We start from the raw sequence: 20,031 nt of genomic DNA on the forward strand, positions 1-20,031 counted from the left end.
GGGCACGAACCCGCCGGCGGCGCGCGCCGCCCCCGCCCCCTCCCGCCGCCGCTGCCGCCGCCGCAGCCCCGCCCACTGTCTGGGGCAGCGGCGGGAGCGGCCGCCCCTCCCCCGCCGCCTCAGCGCCGGGAAACCCTCCCCCAGCCCCCCCGGAAAAGGGAGCGGGGGGGGAGACAGAAACCCACAGGGGGGGGGGAAAAAAAAAAAAAAAAAAAGTGTTATTTCTGGTCGTCCTCTCGCCGCCTCTCCTCAGCCCACACGGGTCAGACCCGCCGCCGTTAGAGCCCGAGGGGCCGGGAGAGGCGGCCCGCAGCGGCGGGGAGCGCCCAGGCGGCGCCGCTGCTGGGGTCGGCGAGGAGCTGAAGGGGGGGCCCGGAGCGGGAGCTGGGGCGGGTGAGAGCAGCCATGGCAGAAAGGAGCCAAGCGGGAGCGCAGGCAGCAGCCGCGGCGGGAGAGAAGGGAGCGGGCCCCGACTCTGAGAGGGAGCTGTCAGGCGTACGGCTCCCCTGAGGGGCAGCAGCCAGCGTCCCTCAGCGAGGGCCCCTCTGCGACTGTCCCTCGGCGACTGGGCCTCAGGGAGGGTCCCTCCACAACTGTCCCTCAGGAAGGGCCCCTCAGCGATTGTCCCTCAGGGAGGGTCCCTGAGCAAGAGTCCCTCAGCCACTGTCCCTCAGCAATTGTCCCTCCATGACTGTCCCTCAGTAACTGTCCCTCAGCAGGGGTCTCCACACAAGGTGGGCTCTGCTCTGACACCCCACTACTGGGGGACAGGGAGACGTGGGGAAGGTGAGTGGGACAGTGGTTGTCCCCAAAGCGGTTTCACAGACCTCTCCTTCCAGGCGCAGGTTCATTGTGGGGCACCGGGAGCGAGGAGATGCTGAAGCACAAAAGGTACCAAAGATGGTCACTGTGCCCGGCTGGGAAGTGGTATGATCATCTCTGTGGAGACACATTTATGCGAGGGGCTGCTCCTGCTTCAGGCTTGTCGCTGGAAGGGGAAGATGCTCTTCAGGGGCGACTTAGTCTTTGTACAAGTAGTTTATGTATTACAAGTTTCCTCTGTCTGCCAGAAGCCTAAAGCTTTTTGGTTTACATCTTCTTTGTAAAGACGGCACTTCAGCTGAGATTAAGGCACAATCCAATTTGCTGTTGCTTTTCATCCTGTACAGTTACCTATTTTGATGCAACGTGAGTATAAAAGCATAGCACATGAAAACGGGGCAGTTGTACAAGCACCAGGCACTGCTTAACATCATCCAGCACTGCCCACAGCGAGCGGCCCGTGTCACTTCCTACCACACCAGAAGGATTAGTACAGGGCAAACAAAACCTGCCTCGTTGCTGATCAACAGAGGGGTTTGCTACACTTTAATCCTTGACTTCACACCTCTGATACGCTCAGATTTCCTCGGGGTGACAGCGCTCACTGATGGAGGAGCCCTTGAGAATCACTGCGAAGCTGCTCTGTGAGTCACCTCTTAACTTGTTTTAAAAACACCACATCAGTTGCAGTACCTACAACAATATCTACAACATTTCCTTCTGACAATGGCTGCGCAAGGAGTGATCTGGGATTGCTGATGTTACCCTGTACACAGGTTTTGCCCTTGTTGCTAACCTTAGATGGTCACAGCTGTAGGTAGGAGCCATCCTACTCTGTGTTTGCACAGCAGCTAGTACAAACTCTGGGACCTGTGGTGCTTTATATTGCAAAAATAATAACTTGCTGACAGTTTAAGTAGTAGAACAGGGTTTAGAATAACCATATAAATAGCAGTGCCTGGGCTTTTAATGGTAACTCTGATGACACAGACAATAATGGTTATATTTATTTTTTAAAACCTAAAGAAAACCACTTGACCTTTCTATTATTAAAGAATTTAGGTATAGATGAAGGAATCATAAAACTGAAGTAGAGCATGACCTCAATTTTTATATTCAGCAGAAGGTGTCGTAACAAGGATCATTGTTTTACTGTTGCCATATTGCAGCACTCAAGCAGAAGGCTTTCCTACAAATGAAGGGGTATCAAAAGAAGCCTTAATTTTATCGAGGGATGTAAACCTCCAAATTACTTGAAATCAAGTTTGCTCTTTTTTGCGGCTGCTTGAAAAAGACATTTCATAGAATGCCTATAGAAAAACCTAACTTTTCACAGGCTAGAGAAAACAGAAGGAAGGCATAAATTCCTTCCATTCCATGTAGGCCAAAGCAGAGATAAAAGCTTCCCAAAAACTGGAACCAAGATTTAGTACTGGGAAGAACACAAGTATCGGAGAAATGCTATTCCCCCCCCCCCTTAATACTCCATTTGTCCTCTTCCATCCTCATTTTCTCTATTTTTACTGTAAATCACTAAAGATTGACTCAGTCTTTCCTCAGGGAGCATTTATCATCATAACTACTACTGTTATGGGAAGGGCACTTTTCCTTACTTACATTTACCCTGCTACTTTCCATCTCCTTTTGCCAGAGTTCATCTGTGTCACTCCTCATAGCAGCAGAATCTCAGCTGAAACACATAGGTATAAAAATATCAGGCTTTATGCGTTATTTGAGCTTCAGGAACTGAAGGATTATCAGGACTGGCACTTGGGTACCTTCCAGCCACTTGAGCTTCATCACAAATAGGATCTGTGTATTTAAGGAAATTTCATGGATGTTGGACCATAAACCTACTCTTGGCTCATCTTTGCATCCAACAGCATTTGATGCAGTTTAGCAGCACACAGTGGTTAATAAACATCAGCCATTCCACCTCAATGTGCAGTTTTATATCTCCGCTTGTTGTCTGTACTTTTCAAAGCAGGGAAGTGTTTTAAACATGTTTAAATGAATTCCAGCATTGTGCAGCAGTGTGGAGTAGTACCCTGGTGCTTTTCATAAATGCTGTTCTTTAGCCTGCAGCAACACAATTACACAGGACTCTGCAAGCATCGTCTCACTCTGGCTGCTACATCAAATGCTTCTGCAGCACTTCCAGCCTTCGACAGAAAAGAGCATTGCTTCATGTAATGATTCTGCAGAAGGATTTTATAAATATTGGTATTTTTCCTCCATTTACAGTTAAGCAAACAATGAGAGGCAAAGCAGCTGCTGGAGTACAAGTGCTAAACCTTACACAAAAATGTGAACTGCGTTTGTGCAGGGCAGGGAGACTGAGGAAAGGGATGGAGAACATGCAAAAGTGCATTCGTGTTTGATGTCAATTGTCTGCTTAAATTCAGTTTAATTCTTCATTCTTCTGCAATAAAACATCTGAGGGTAAGACAAGAAATAGCTTTATGGAAAAGTAAGCACATTTGTGAAGAATACTAACGCTCTGTACGTACTTATTAAGCAGATACAAGATTTGCTTAAAAGCCACAACAATATAGCAGATTAAAACAAGATTTCTGAATCTACCAGCTTTTGGAGCTGATCCTGAAAGACATGGGCCTGTGATACAATTGTCCAGACATTCTGGACATTCCCGTCTTCTCCACCCTCTAGGAGTTTAGGATCCGATAAAAAATAATTCTCTTCAAGTACCAATCAGTGAAACACACTATGCCATATTTCCATTTTAAATTTACTGAAGAAAATACAATATTTATAACACCACAGCGGGACTGATCTATGGATGCAAGGAAAGCAATGTCTGTAGGCAGATATTACATCTTTTATTAGACCTACTGATGTCATGGAAGCTTAGGAATTCAGTGCCATTGTTTAATGTGGGTTTCTCAAGTTCTGCTGCACATTTTCCATTTCAGGTTGCAAATCCTGGTAGCTATTGTGCTGTAATGATAGTGTTGCTATAGAGCTACAATAATCAGGCAATGTAAGACAAAAGTTTGTAGGTAGAGGATTATCTAAAAAAAGATGTTAACTCTGCCTACAACTTCTACTGTAGACTGTGAAAAGCAGTTCCAAAGGCACTGTGCAACTAAAAGCCGAGTTACAGACCTCTGCAAGATGCAATAAATTGCCCTAACAGAGCATAGGAGGAATCTTCCTTTTATTATTAAGGTCTCTGAATTTTCAAGAAGTGCCAAAGCTCTGTGGAAGCTTACACAATTAACATTTAAGGTTATCTTAAAATGCAGTTCACAAATAGCACCTTCACTGCTTGGTTTCAACACCATAGGTTTAACACCGAGGCAGCCTGTACAGAATTTTTGTCTTTCATCTTTTAAGTCAGCTCTAAGGAAAAAAAAAAAAATTTAAAAAAGAAATTTTTACTTTGCAATGAAATAGTGACTATGAAAGTTTCATTTTCAGTTAAAATAAAAAATGGGGGATATATAATAATAAATGGGAAACCAAGCGGCTCCCTGGAAAGTGCGTAATTTTTATGTCATATATTTCTAAGATAATACCAAGCAGGACATACTCAAAACCACAAACCTCCAAGATATCATGAAGCAAAAAAAAGGGTGTTTAAAAAAAAAAGAGTAAGTCCCATCCTCCCCACACATGCTCCTCTGAATTCCTCGCAGGCCACCTTTGACAGTCGCTGGGGTTGATACCTCTTCCACTCGCACACTAGGAAGAAGGGCAAGTGAGACAAACTAATCTGCATTTCTAAGTGCAAATAAAAATAAATCCTTTAAACTACTGCCTATAAAGTGAAGTGCCAAATATCATATTAAAACAAAATAAAATTATCTTTCAGTTGAGCTGGTTAACATAGATACAAAGTTGTTCATCAAACTGCTAAGCGTGTAAAGAACTTTGTCACAGTTTTACGAGTAAGATTCAAGTTGCATATTTATGAACAAAGGGGGTTTTCTGCAGAAAGAGGCATTTTTTAAAAAAACTGTTTCCATATACACAGTCTCTGAAGATGCTAAAGAACGCAATTTAACACTGAACAGAGAAAAAAAATTGTGCATTTTCTCCTCTGAAGATATTAGCTTGAGCATTTTAAAGAAAAAAAAAATTTAGTGATTTTTAATGCTAAATTGTAATACTTAAGACCACTCTTGTGAAACCTGCTATGACAGATTAACACAGACAAGATACTGTATTAGAGATACTATAAGATCTGTAATTGGGTAAAGCACAAAAAGTTGATAGATTTTAGCATCCATCACATCTTACAGGATGAGTTACTTTGGAAGCTGTTCTGTAAAATACACAACAGCTAATGAAGAACCTGAGCTATGACTTAATTTCTACATCTAAAATCAAGGTCAAAACTCAGCTGTTCAGCCAGATGCTTCACCACCCAATGCAAGAGGGATATAAGCCCAGACACTTTGTTCAAGCTTAGAAGTCAAATGCGGACGCAACAGATTTCTGGTTCTATTTATGCCTGAAAAAGCCCACCTCCTGCAAACACATCCAGGATGGAGATGCTTCTCTGCCTTTAATTGTTGGTGATTAAATGGTAAGATCATGCATTTCAAGTACACAGTTTAGATCCCTATATCATAAACAGGAAAAAAAGAAGTCTTAAACCCTAACAGAACTCTGTCGCGGATGAAAGTATTGACACAGTAATGATTTAGTAAGAAATCTAGGTTTATTAATAACTAACAGCAATTTATTATTATAAAATAATTCAGAAATACTGAAAGAAAAGGGACTTATTCACAGATTCTAAAATGACAAGACTCACACTAACTTACTTAACAGTACCTTAATTTATATATATATATATGCGCATACACAAAATGGACAAACACACGGAAAAAGGTATTTGGATTCAGTAGAATAAACACAAAACAGACAAACACACACAGAAACAAGTATACGTACCCCCCCCCAATAAACAGAGAAAGGACGGGTGAAAGAGAAGCTAGCTCCAAGAAAATTTCCCTCTTGAGTTTAGAGCAAATACTCACAATGCCTTGGCATTCCTCAACCGGCGATAATTGAGACTCGAGCGGGTGGACTTCGCCCTGGCCTTCCGTCTGGAGCAGACGACACCTTACGGGTTTGGTACCTGAGAGGCGTCCCAGCTCAGGGGAGGTTCTGGTCACAGGCCCGCTGCGATCCAGGAGAGCTCCGAGGGTCTCCCTGATGGTCGCAGTTTATAGGGTCCAAGGTAATTGACTTTTGTCAGATACCATCTGGTGCCTTCCAGCAGTTGCACAAGAACTTCATGAATGTGCAACTCTGTTATTGTTCCCATCTGACCCCATCCCAGGCACAGGTGTGCCAGGCCCTTAGGAGATGATGGGCCGTTATAGCCGTTTCCGAGCAATCGGCAGGGGGCAGGAGCCAGGCTCGTTAACGTTATCAGTCCTTATCTCCGCAGACTGGTGTATAGCTCGGGGGATGTGGGTGGAATCGCATGTAGCGCCAAGCAGCCCAACAAAGAGAGGCGGGGGGTGGGGGGTGTGGGGTGGGGGTGGGTGGGTGGGTGTGTGTGTGGGGGGGGGGGGGGGGGGGGGGGGGGTGTGGGGGGGTGTGGGTGGGTGTCTGTGGGTGTGTGTGTCTGTGTGTGTGTGTGTCTGTGTTAAGAATTGCACCACCACAAACTCTTCTCAAGAAAATGCAAGATATGATAAAATCCCCTTTTTCTGAAAGGGGCTCCAATCCCCACCTCCCTCTTCCCAGGAAAACACCGTTAATCTATAGGCAATTTCAGACACCTTTGTTTAAACTGCTTATGCATCATGAAGTGAGGATGCATGCTGAGCAGTTAAGGTATCAAGTATATATAGATTATACAAGCTATTAATTTCTTTTATAGAGTATCCTAACATAAACAATTGCTCAGACTGAGCCGAGAGCAGTTGGCCACCAAACTGAACAGAAACAAGAAGTGTGCGTGGGGGGAGGTTAAGCATTTAAGATATGCAACCATCTGCAGCATTTGCCTAGGACTGCCGATACATACTTTTAATAACAAGCCAGATTGCAAGAGGAAATCTCTTTTAAAAATATAGATAACACAGATATCGAAGTAGAGATCTATTAAAACACTGCATCTGCAGCAGGGTATGAGGTAAGTGCCCTTGCCCTCCGTGTCAGAAATCTGCGAGAATGCGGGGGAGGAGTTGAAGAAACAAAGAAAGAAATCATGCAGAAGTAAGCGCAGCAGATGAGAGTGTTGCTCTAAACTCCAAATCCCCAGCTCTGGCAGCCGAGATGACGTCTTAGAAGTTCCAGCTGAAAGAGGTCCTTGGGTCAAGCAAGCTAGAATTGCATTTCATAGTTTACTTGAAGCTTTCTGTATCTGCGCAGCTGACTGAAGCCTCACTACTTACTTTTGGAACGAAAGACAGAACCTACAGGGGTGCTTTTTCTCCAGAGGGCACAATGAATGCAAGGCTGGCAAACCACGCTGGAGAGGGCCCTGCATTCTCAGACATGCTCAGGGAACACAGGCCGAGGGAGGTATTTCTCAGGTTGCTGTGGTCTATCACACCGCTATCTTCTAGAAGAAGTTATAACATTAGAACAACACTCCTGTGGGACCTGGATATTTAAAGGTCAGACAACCACCCCACGCAAAGCCCAGCATTTTGCAGTATTTGTTTTAGAGTTTAAACACACAGAGGCCTAATATAAATGTTTTATTTAAAGTAAAAAGTGTGCACAAATAAAGGGAATGATTACACAACAACATTCAAGACCATATTCCGTATGAAACAGGAAAATAGTAGTGACAATATTAACTAGCAGAGCACCCATAAGAATCCAACTCGCATACAAAAAGGAGGTTGCTCCACATAAATACATCATGCTTCTGATGCAGACACTTTCTCCAAAAGACAAAGCCTACTGCACTGGACTGTTTACACCCAATGTCCCTTCTGAATATTTATGACAGTTGCTATATGCTTAACAATGAAAAAAATAACTGTTAATATCATGGCACTTTGAAGAAAAGGTTTAAAAATGGATTTACAGTTATTTAAGACGTTTGTCACTTAGAGACATTCTTAATGGTTAGATATGTAAATAGAAAAAGTTACCTTTTCTGTGACATTATCTATAAAAAAAATAACTTTTGCTTTAAGCAAAGACAGTGTTTTATTCCATTACTCTTCTGTGATGAACAGCAGAAATGCCCTTCCTTACCTAAAGCCATTTTATTTAACACCTCATATGAAGTTAAGCCACTGCAGAGACAAGGCTTTTCTTGTTTGCTTTAGATAATTTCCAAGTCTAATATCAGTTAAGTCCTGATGTCTAAACTAGTCATGCAGGTGTAGAAGTTAGAGGCTAAGCAATTAATCACAATTTTAAAACTGCATGCAAGCAGTTCACTTGACATGAACTAAACATGCTGAAGTTACTAGCTGCACTTTAAAAGTAGGTCTACTCTGATATTTTAACATTTGAAAATATATAACTTGAGTTTAAGGGAACCTGTTTTTTAACAGTGCGGAGGTTCAATGCTTCCCTGAAATTGAGGCCTCTTCAATCACTTCCCAGTTCTGAAAACTCAGCCCAATACCTCAAGAGTTTCCCATTCACGTTGCAAAGAAAAACATGAACTAAAATACCACACCACGACCCTGCTGTGTATTTGTGCAATCTCTCTCCTTGAAGCTAACATGTAAGTGAAAAAAACATACACCAGAAGATTTGTGCTATGAATTTACAGTGTCGCCATACAAGGATTTTCAAGGAGAGACACTGACCAAGCAGAAGTCTTATTAAAAGCTTCAGATAAGGTTTGCTAACTTGTGCTTACAGATACTTAGATCTGCTTTCAGTAACGCTTAGCTTGCCTTATAGCTCATACTTACATAACATAGATTCTTTTCTTCAATGTCTCTTAATCCCTTTTCCCCAGAATAATAATAAAAAAAAAAAGTGGTACATTTGGCATTTCTTCAGCCTTAGACATTCAAAACTGTTTCTTAAACATTAAAAATAAGAATTATCTGTGCTGTATATTACACTGTTTACTAACATGAAATGTAAGAATCACACCTCCCAAAAGTCCTAGTTTGAACCATTCTTTCAATTCATTCCAACCACTTTACTATTAACTTTGAGTCTACTACCAACATGTAGGGTTCGATTGTGATTGCAAATCACCATCTACAGGTGAGGAAGTTAAGGGAGTCATTGTGGACAGCACCTATTTCTTCCTAGATGTGCTTTTTCCACTGGCAAAGTCAAATGCATTTCCAACAGTATGGCAATAAGATTAAAAAAAAGGAAACAAATGCCCTCATCTAGGCCATAGCTGTAACACATGCAGTTCTGATACAGTTAAGACAGCAAGTGTAAAAGCAATAAATAATAGAATGATGTTCTACATCCGTCAGTATTAGCTGCCCGTTACTGCTAAATTACACTCTGCAGATTTTAACTTTTCAAAGTATTAACTGAATTCCATTTATTTAAACTGACACTTTATACCATGTGCAACCCTCACGGAAAGGGACAGGCTCAGAAAGGCACTCTCCATGTATCAGTGTACAATTCCTAGTGTCTAATTTCAGAGCATTATTGAGATATCATTATCTCCGTTTGAATAGATCAATATAGCCTATGAAAGCAGCCATTCTTGGCCTCTTCAGTTTAAAAATCTGCTCTCCTTCCTGTCATTTCAATCTGAAGAGAATAACATAGCTCTAAGTCTAAGGAGAATAGGGAAATTGGATGTTTAGAAAGAAAAGATTTCGAGCTACAGAAGTCATAAGGTCTTACTTGTCTCGCTGGAAAAATGGAAGTCCTTCAATGGTATTTTATTATATCCCTTAATGCAATTTGTATTCTTAAAGCAGTAAGAAAACTTTGTTTTATCAGAATGCTGTATTGGCAGATTATACAGCCAGACCCCATTGTTCAGTCAGGAGCCCCAGAGACCAACTTCTATATTAAAATTCAAGTTTGGCAAGACTGTTGGAAAGTTTAACATTTTAAATCTGGCAGCCGAAGGTTCAAGCATAACAACTGTCCTGGACGACAATTAACAAAAAAGAAAATTCGTGAGGAATTCACACTAGGTGGCAAAGGGTAAGATGTTCAGTTACTCATTTTATGCAAGTGCATCCAAATGAAGAGATGTTTATCCATGCAGAAACAAACAGAGTAACAATTGGCACAGTCCAGAAATGGAGAATTCAGACACATTCCTCAGCTGACATCAAGAGAGGATTTATATATTCAAAGCCTTCAAATTCAGATTGATCAATCTTCTTCACAATATCACTATTAAGATTAAAAAACAGCCATTAGTTCAGCAAAATTAAAAAGGTAACAATATTAACTTATAGTTTGTCTTAAAATTTAGACCTGTACAATGGATTGCAATTGAGAACATTTCCCTTCTCTCTTTTGTCCCATTCCATCCTTACAGTTACTGCTGGGTTTTTTTTTTAGCCCCTATAACAGTAACAAAAAATAAAACCACTCAGGAGCAGTGACTGAGCTGCTCTCACGCACATATTCTCCCCACAAAGCAATCTGCAAGGTTTGCAGTTTTAAAACTTGCCCAAAACAGTCAATTTTGTAAAAAACTGAAAATATTAGGATGTGATAAATACTGCAACCTGCATGAGCAACTTTTCTAAACTTTATTTGTACATTATGCACATACAAAGGGATGAAGGACATTGGATCTCAGACCTAATTAAGGTGCATAGGTAACAGTTATCATTCACTGTTTGTGCTTACCTATACATGAACAATATACAAAACCCTAGAAAAATTCTTGAAATGCGAATAGCAGTAGCTCAGTCAAACTGGAAAGGCCCTTCCCTCCTCATTTCAAATCAGTGCCCCTCAGGAGTAAGGAACCACAAATCCACTACGAAACCCAAATGCATTACCATGGATATTAGCAAGGCTTTTCATCCAGGATAATCTCATTTGACTACTACAATTTAAAATACCCAAACAAGCCAAACAAAGCATCTTCTCTTGCTCAGAACACCCAAGATAAATTCAATTTAAACCTAACATTCTAGAAATCTCATGGCTTAAAGCTAAAATAAACCACTTGACAAAACAGGTCTTTTCCTTCACACGTTCATTTCTTGCAGATGATACCACTAAAACTTGTAAAATAGCACTTATTCATCTTTCCCTGAACTAAGATTCTTTATAGCAACTTTCCCACTGTTAGTTGATTTTAACAGCATGCCAGAAGACAATACTTAATCCAGCCATATGAAGTCTACTATGAGGACACATAACGATTTTCACCAAACTACCACAAGAAAATGTTATTTACTGCTTTACGTATCTTCTATGGACTACAACTACAGCTATTAGATGAAGTTTTATAACTCCACTGACTTATGAGAACTTCTTAAATTCTACATTACTTACTCATCATCTGGAGTGAGCTGCACAGGTTCATTGGTGAATTGGGAATCAAAGTTATCCAGACCAAATTCTCCAGATATATTTGGTTTAAATGGAGGCACCACTTGCTTTTGCTCCATCTAAGAATAAGTGCACTTAGTGAAACCAAGAACGAGTTACAAGCTATTGAATTATTTTTAAACAAGGCTGGAAGTTACTATTAAGTTTCATTTGTATACTTTCTACAAGTATTTCATTAATCTACCGTACTCATTGTGTGTAAAAAGGGTAAAAGTTTTTGAAGTTTTTACATCATCTCTCATGCTAAAAAAAAAGTTGTCAAGCCAGCATTGTATACAAAGAAAATAAGCCAAAATATAATGTATACAAAGAAAATAAGTGGGCATTCACATACCAGATCCCAATCAACATTGCGAAAGAATGGATGTCCCTGGATATCTGCAAATCCTGTTTGAGGATGGCAGCCTAAACGTTCCTTTGGATCCTGTACAAGGAAGAAAATATTTCTAAATGGGTGCCATGGCCTACACATGAATAAAATACAAGTGTTACAAATTCCATGAGAAATGAAACACCACAGTTACAAGGGATACTGAAGAACTAAGCATTTTTTATTTTGGCAACTGTTCCAATTTACTGTCTGAAATAGGCATGAATATATGGAAGCCTTTAATGGAATTTTATATAAACAACCATGCCAGCTTTCTTCACTTTTATTCAAAACCTGTTTAAACATATCATATGTTTCAGAGCAAACTTGGTTAGATGAATTTGATTCATCTTGGTTAGTGAATTTGATTCTTCTCCCTGTCCGCCCCTCCCTGAGCAGACTGACTATGCCAGGCAATCACACTGGGATAGTAACTGCGGGTTACCGATATATACAGTGGAAAGAACGTTATTTTAACAATACAATTCCATCTCCATGTACGTGTATGCACACATGCACACACAACCAAGAAGCAGTGCTCTTGAACAGTATTACTTTCTTAGAACAATTTAATCAAATCTGTTTTCTCCTGTACCTCTTCCTCTCCACTCATCTAACACTCACTAAGTAAAGGCCAGCATGTGCTCGGACTAGTCCACTACCACACACACACATTTGACTCTCTGGCTGGTTAGCTACCAGCAGTGAGCACATACTGCCTCTGCATTTCCCTCGATGAAATCATCAGCAGTTGTCAGAGTGATTTGCTAAGCTGCTTCTCTTCAAGAACCAAAATAAATCTGGTAAGTTTGTCCAATTCCCCAGGTTAAAGAAATCGCTCTGAGCATTTCTAAGCCTTTGAATTTGAAATTTATTCATGATCCCAGTCTCAGAATCTGAAGCCTTGGGTTTTAAGATAAGTATCTAGAATAGGTCCCCCAGCCCCACTGGAATTCTGCTTTAGCCTCACACTTTTTGTACCCTGTTTATGGCAGATAAAGTATGTCTATTACACATCAACTAGTCAACATGCTTTTAAAAAAACAGCTGCTCTTAAGAAGTCTTAAATAGTCCCTTTTAGCTCTTACCTTATTAAGGAAACTCTTTAGAACACCTGCTGCTTTAACAGAAAGGGATCGAGGAATTCGGATCTGTTTTTCCAAAATTACTGCAAAAAAACAAGGTTCATATCAGCCTTTGCATCTTTAAAGTTAGATTAAAAGTACGTAGAAACAAAGCACTGAAGTGTAGGAACACTCATGGTACTTACCTTGGAAAAGATAATCTTCTGTGTTCTGATCAGGATTGTCAGAACTCCCAACGATATCAAAGGGCGACCGGCCCGCCATCATTTCAAACATAAGCACACCAAGTGCCCACCAATCTACGCTGAAGCCTAGAATTCAGAGGAGAAAACACTACTGCAGATATTTTGGAGCAAAAATACCAACACTTTTGGGGCTACAGACAGGCATGTTTTGAGAAGAAAGAATTAATTCAAAGATACAAGTACTGCCAAGTCTTTCTGATTATCTGAACAAAGGAGAGGTAACAGTTGTACTAGACATTACTTGGCTCGTTATGTGCACAATGGAAGGAAATGCTGTACAAAGAAAAGGAAATACAAAAAGCTTAAAGGTTGGTGTCAAGACCTTAACAAAGATTTAGATAATATTTAAGCCTAGTCATTACTAACTAACATGGGATTGGTTATTCAGAGCAGGGAATAAGGACAAGGAGGAAGTATGTGATTCTTAATAGTAGCACGACAGTCATTTATGGAGCTAAGCATATCTGTGGTACTATTTGCTGCTAAAGAAAAAAATTCTAACAGCTAGGCTGGGGCTGATAAAGTCTGGTTGGCTTAGAAGGTTTGTGGTAAGGAAGGAAGAGGTGAAGCCAGTCTGAAAGAGACATTCAATTGAAATAAGATAGTACATTTAAAAGTTACACGTACTTTTTTTAAAAAATTGGAACTAATTGTAGAACTTGTTAAAATCTTAATGGAAGAAAACCGATCAAAGATCTGCTTGGCACAGTATTGGAAGCTTAGGGGGAAAAAGTAATAGGAAACACACACAGCAAGCCCTCTATACTCTCTCACATCTCTTGCTTCAGGAATCTTGTGGACTTCCTGAACAAGCAGTTGCACAGACAATTTTATTTTTAACACTGAGATTTGTGAAAGAGAGATCTACTATCTAGGCCCTTTGCAGTATCTAATACTATCACTACTGCCAAATACAAGCTCCAGACCTGAACACAATTCAAGACAGCAAGTATATCATCAGTAGTATTTAAAATAGTTATTAACAATAATAAATTTGGAAGACTCAAGCTATTCTTCAAGACTGATAAAAAAATTTAAAATGTGGAAGGCATGGTATCTTATTTGCTTGGTGTGATGTTTTCTGTCCTTCCTTTGAAGGGTTTATTTACTTTTTCAGACAGGATGCTGAATTAAGAGTGACTTCATGTCTAATGGAGATTTATCCTTTCTACTGCTAAACAACTCAAGTAAGGAGTAAGAGACAAGGTGAAAGTTATATGGCAGCAGTGAGAAATCCCATTTACCATAATCCTCTCCCCGGAGAATTTCAGGCGCAATATAGTTTGGAGTCCCACAGAATGTGCTGGTTGTGTCACCAGGCCTCAGACCCTCCTTTAAGAAAAGATGGGAAGAAAATACTTCAGTTAGCCAAAGATCCCACACTCCCCCTCTGCTAAGAACTTAGTTTTGAATTAAGCATCCTGAATAAACCGCTTTCGTTTTAGTAAAACTATACTTAAATCTGTATGTAAATGAACACAAATCACCACTTGTTTCAGAAGAAACCAAGTAGGTTGCATCTAGAGTCTCAAGAGGATGGCACGTACCTGTTGATGACAACATCTGTTGAGGTTTTAGTCAGTAAGTTCCACCACATCTCCAGCGAGAGGCAAGTGGGAATAAGCAAGGCATGGTGGAACAGCTTACATGACTGGGGTGTTGCAATGGACAGACAACAAGCTTTTCAGAGAAGAGCATGGGATGCAGAATGGTGGGGTTGGGGGGGTGTAACCCAAAGAAGTTGTGCAGTCTTCATCCTTGGAAGTTTTCAAGATCAAATTGAATAAAGCCCTTAGCAACCTGGCCTGCACCCTCTGAGCAGGAGGATGGATTAGACTTCCTGCGGCCCTTTCCAACCTGTATTAGATTATGCTTTTCAGTTGCTTAGCCAAAATTACAGCATTTAAAATACTTCTAATAGATCAGCATAATGGCAATTCGATGGCAAAGTCAAACTGTACTCCAGTGTCTTTGTAGTGACAGCGTTTTTCTACAGAAAATGGGAAGTGTCATAGAATCCAAATGGGAGCAAGCGTGACTGATATATTTCAACCTCTTGCTCTTTTTGGAATCAAGTTATCTTGACTATTTCAGCCTACCCCTCTCATCAGGTTGATACAGCAGCTTTATAAAAACATAATCATTATATATATGTAGTCTGTGCACTTCAGCATTTTTTTCTCTATTTACAGAAATGAAATGAGTACACAGCCTGTCCGCACTGTGTATAAATGAATACCTTGACATTTCACATTTTTAAGCCTCTGCATCTTTTAATTCATTACAATTTCTTAATTGTTGATTTTACTGATTAACAAGGAACTAGATCTTACCTTGCACATGCCATAATCTGTGAGTTTAATATGCCCTTCAGAATCTAGTAGCACATTATCCAGCTTTAAATCTCTGTAGATTATCCCTCGTTCATGTAAATAGTTCAACGCTAGACTGATTTCAGCAGAATAAAACCTAGTGTAGAAAGAGATATTGATTACTCAGGTAATCAAAACCCAAACCACAACAACAGTCTTGGCAATATGACACATCTAAATATAAACCTATATATGCTCATATTTTTCATCAGAGAAATGGGTAAGTTATTTATAATCATACAAATGTTTCTATCCACAGTCATTTCAAAAATTATTTTTAATTAATATTAATGTCTACTGAAATCATCCCTTTCATCTCACCATCTGAGATGAAGCATATGCACCAAGAACTCAGCATTTGCCTGGACAGCTGGTAGTGGTTGTTGTAAGAGAAACACATTGATATCATTAGACCTTTAAAAAACAAAAACAAAAAACCCAACACACAAAAGTGTTTTTCTAGAAAAAAAAATATCAGACTGAAGTCATCTAGGGTAATGCTAATGCAAACACCACCTAAGTGCTTCCTATTACAGTTCCTCCTTGAAATAAAAATATGGTAGCTTGCAGCATTAAAATGAGTATGCAGTTTTACATTTCTTAAATCCTTAACATCTGGACAGGATTTTCTAGCTCATCATCATTATCTCTGCACTACTGCACAGTATCAGAAAACCAACTGTTTTGATGCAAGAAATCTTGAATTAGACATACCTGGCATGCTCCTCTGGCAGCTTTCTCTGCCTCTGCATATGAAACATTAGATCTCCTCCATTTACATACTCTATAACAAAGAATAACCTGAAACACACAGGAGTTTGTTACAAATGATTGTATACAAGGCTGAAAGAGGTCTGAGATGTTACAGGTCTGTTATCAAACAATGTCAATTCAACTCCTCCCATCTCTCTGGTAATATCGCCGGTTTCGCTAATTTTCCTTCACTTTGAATAAATTCCCAAAGTTAAAAATCAAGTATACAAAGTTTCTCTACATAGTTCCTTTATTGCTAAAAGAAATAAACCATTACAGCTACTGCTTGTCATTACTATGTATGTGACTATATAAATAGATTCACATCAGATTCTATGACAAACGAGGGGAAAAAAAGTATTTTCTTTTTTCTTCTCATTTTCCTTCCTGATCCCTTTAATCTCCTTTGTTTCTGGTTAATGCTATTAGCATATTATGAATACTCTTTCTTCTGACTTCCCTCCACTAGTTTGTCACCTATTCAAACAGCAAGGATGTTGTTTAAATATACAATAATTATAATTTATGTATACTGAAAAATTTATATATACTGAAAATTATTACTGTATAGAATAGTAATTTATTAGTCTACTACAATCTCTTCTATAACAGAGGAAAATAATAATTTTCTTCTCTATTACTGTTTTCCTTTTTAAAATTCAGATTCTATTTTCCAAGTCTTCCTCAGAGACTCATCTTCAGAGAGTCCATGAAAGTGTCAGATAAGTTTCCTCATTTTTTGTACTTCTAATTTCTCTCTCCCTAAACCTTTTTTTCCTCCCATTCTAGGTTCTGTCTCCTACCTCATATCATTAAGCCTTTTTTCCTACCAGCTGCACCTCTCCTCATGTCCAGAATCCTTCCCATCGTACCTACCAGTACTTTACATTCTTCTCCATCTCACCAATATGAAAAGCTTAGATGACGAACATGGCCTTTTGCTCATAAAATGCTACAATGATTTACAGTACATTGACTTTTGCTGCCTACCTAACACTTAACGTATTAAATGGGCCTTTGTGGTGCCTAGCAGTATGAAATATTTTTTGAATCAGACTATCTTCTTATTATCTTATGACCTTTACCTGCTTTCTGTCTGGAAGCAAGAGTGTAGTCCAACAAGAAAGGGATGATTTGAAGCCTGCTCAAAGACGTGTTTCTCTGTCTGAACCCAATCAATATCCTATTCATTTAAGAAAAATGACATTCAGAAAAGGATTGTTGCACTTCTTAGGTCAAGTATTAACGACAATTAGCAGAAAGATATTCAAGTGTTTTACCATCCTTGTTTTAACTGTAAGAAGTTAAATATTATATAGTTCTGCAATGTGAAGTAATACCATTTAGCATACTATTTTTTTTTCCTGTCTTGAGTGTCCTGTACTTTTAGCTTTGTTGTGTAACTACTTAGGACTGAAAAAACACTCATCTATAAAAGATAAACTGATGCACACAAATGTAAAGTAGCATCAGGAAATGCAGAAGAAATAAATGGTAGATGGAGAAATAAAGGCAAAAGCTCTTGGATAGCAAACCACAGTCACTCGAGTCTTTTCAGAGTAGCCCAAAGAAACACAAGGGAAATCTTCAGCAAAAAGAGGTGTTTAGCAGTTTTAATAGTGCAATTCTGTTAGTTTCTACTAATCACTGTATGACCTACAAACAAATTGTTAAGATGGACGTCCGATTTAAAGAGCAATTAAAATAACATTGTGAGTTCTCCTTTGTGACAAAAAACCAAACCTGAACATATGAACATCAGACTCCACCCCTTTCTTTTTCAGCCCAGCAAGCCAACATAATAGGAGAGATAGGGAATACTGCTCCAAAATAATGAAGCAAGCCAGGCTTATTAACTTGAATTCTGCAGGAGCACTGTTGCAGATGGTCCTAATCACAAAAGGAGACGCTGACAATAGAGGCAATGAGGCTCATGACAGAAATCACTGGCACAGGAGGGCAGCTGTGAGCTATCAGTCTGTCAATAACGACCTCAAAATTGGTTATCTCTATTGTGAACCTTCTATAGTATAGTGTGTATAAGAAACGCACATATAATTTTCAATTAGTGTTGCAGACCCAGAAGCCTGGCTCCCATTTTGTGGTAGATACTGAAGCTCTTTTGAAGAGCTGCCCGATTTACTGATAAAAAGCTTGCCTACCTCATCGTCATTGACGAGCTCTTTCTTCACCACTTTCATCGCATAAATGCGTTCAGTTTTCTTCAATCGAACAAGCAGTACTTTAGCATAACTGCCTCTTCCTATAACTCGGAGCAAATCAAAATCCTGAAGACCCAGGCTGGAGGAAGCTTTGCCACTTTCTCTAATGCTCATTGCCTATTGATGAAGATAATTTGAAATTAGTAGCAGGCTTGCCAATTTTAACAACTGCAAAATCTAGCATTTCAAACCAAACAGCAAAATTAATATAAACAACTGATTCAATTAACACTTGTTTTTCTTAAAACTGGACTGTCCTGGAAAGGAACATGAGGGGAAAGAAAGGAGGCAGAGGAGACTTGACAGATAAGAAACAAATTAAACTGGAGGAGTTTGGAATACCTTCTAAGTCAAAGCACTTCTATACTTTCAAAATCAAAGCACATCTCAAGTCAAGGCTCAAAATAAAACAGCTTGCAAGCCATACGTGCATACACCTGAGTGAGCAATCCAAATGTGCTTTATGTACTAGTGTTCAGTTTGTGACAAGTTAAATTACTAACATCTTGAAACTGAGAGACAAAGGCTTTAATCTCTGAATACAGCTACCATGGTTACGATACTTTACCTCTTTTTCTTCACCAACGTGGTCCAAGCTCTCGTGACTTGAGGGATTGTACGGAATCACTAGAGGTGCAAGAAAAACGATTAGACTGAAGCGATACAGCAGTGTTTTCTTTTGTCTTAAAATTTCCACACACAAGAGCTCAGAGAGATACACAATTTAAATGCATCTAAGTATTCAAAACTGTTTGATTCGGTGCTGTTTCTTTTTTAAACCACCAGAATAATTTTTTTTGCAATACTGCATTAATAAGCAGATGTGGCTAATATAAAACCCTGTAATTATGTTTGGAGTTCTCTTCAGATTAAACTTGACTCCATGCACAGACAATCTTGTGCAGAACAGTGGTTTGTTTGGTGTTTAACCTGTTCATCATCTATATCCAAATTCAAGTGTGAGGACCATCACTCTGCTGCAAGAATTAACTTCTTTGGCTACGATTCAGTAGAAAGCCCCCTGTTAAGGGTTTTTTTTGTTTGTTTGATCAGGACATTTAAAGTACACAGCTTACTGATGGAAAAGCATAACTGACAGCCTAAATTCTTCCTTTTTAGCCAAGTTTCTTAAACTGATAAATATGGAAAACTAAGGAATTTTTGTATTTATATCCCACTTCACATTAAGAAGTCGTCCTATTTTTGTTGTCCTATGAAAAAAAGTAATGAAGGGGTTTTAAAGTAATTTTACTTAAAGTTATTTCGCTTCATTTTTAAAACCCAAATTCATGTTTAAGCAACTTAAAGAGTAATTTAAAGAAAAAAATTATTCATCTTACCCGATTCTACATTATCTGGATGCACTGATGATGGATCCATAGGCATTATTGGTTCCTGCAAATATGCACAGGGTTTTTGTAATAGACTGTCCAAGTGCGAGACACATTATTTTAGACAGAATAAATGAAATAAATGATCCCTGAGGAATATAACCTAGCTACTTTTTAACTTGATTAATCATAGTTACTACTCTAATCCCTACACAATAAAAGAAACCACTGCAGTCCTTATTTTACCTATTTTCTGGAAGTTATGACATTTCCAGAAGCTGTTGAAGTGATAATGTAGTACAACAGAATAAAGAACTATAGCAGATGACAAATGAGACAGAAAAGCTCAAGTACTTCAGCAGTA

General features: G+C 39.4%; 1 protein-coding gene across 3 annotated transcripts in view; it reads right to left on the bottom strand.

Moving 5' to 3' along the window:
- Window positions 1-7,496: 7,496 nt before the first annotated feature.
- The window catches only part of PRKCI (protein kinase C iota), a 30,522-nt gene continuing 17,987 nt past the window's right edge, over window positions 7,497-20,031 (bottom strand). For all 3 annotated transcript variants that reach the window (XM_074834283.1, XM_074834284.1, XM_074834285.1), the window contains 12 exons: window positions 19,677-19,731; window positions 18,905-18,963; window positions 18,277-18,453; window positions 17,200-17,297; window positions 16,076-16,162; window positions 15,323-15,458; window positions 14,234-14,321; window positions 12,930-13,055; window positions 12,748-12,827; window positions 11,624-11,713; window positions 11,233-11,348; window positions 7,497-10,110 (listed from right to left, as the gene is read on the bottom strand). In XM_074834283.1, coding sequence (XP_074690384.1) covers window positions 10,023-10,110; window positions 11,233-11,348; window positions 11,624-11,713; window positions 12,748-12,827; window positions 12,930-13,055; window positions 14,234-14,321; window positions 15,323-15,458; window positions 16,076-16,162; window positions 17,200-17,297; window positions 18,277-18,453; window positions 18,905-18,963; window positions 19,677-19,731 — 1,200 coding nt within the window. In that variant the 3' untranslated portion in view covers window positions 7,497-10,022. The remainder of the gene's footprint in view (window positions 10,111-11,232; window positions 11,349-11,623; window positions 11,714-12,747; window positions 12,828-12,929; window positions 13,056-14,233; window positions 14,322-15,322; window positions 15,459-16,075; window positions 16,163-17,199; window positions 17,298-18,276; window positions 18,454-18,904; window positions 18,964-19,676; window positions 19,732-20,031) is intronic.

This window comes from Strix aluco, chromosome 9 (genome assembly GCF_031877795.1).
Source record: "Strix aluco isolate bStrAlu1 chromosome 9, bStrAlu1.hap1, whole genome shotgun sequence".
In the NCBI taxonomy this organism is placed as follows: domain Eukaryota; kingdom Metazoa; phylum Chordata; class Aves; order Strigiformes; family Strigidae; genus Strix; species Strix aluco.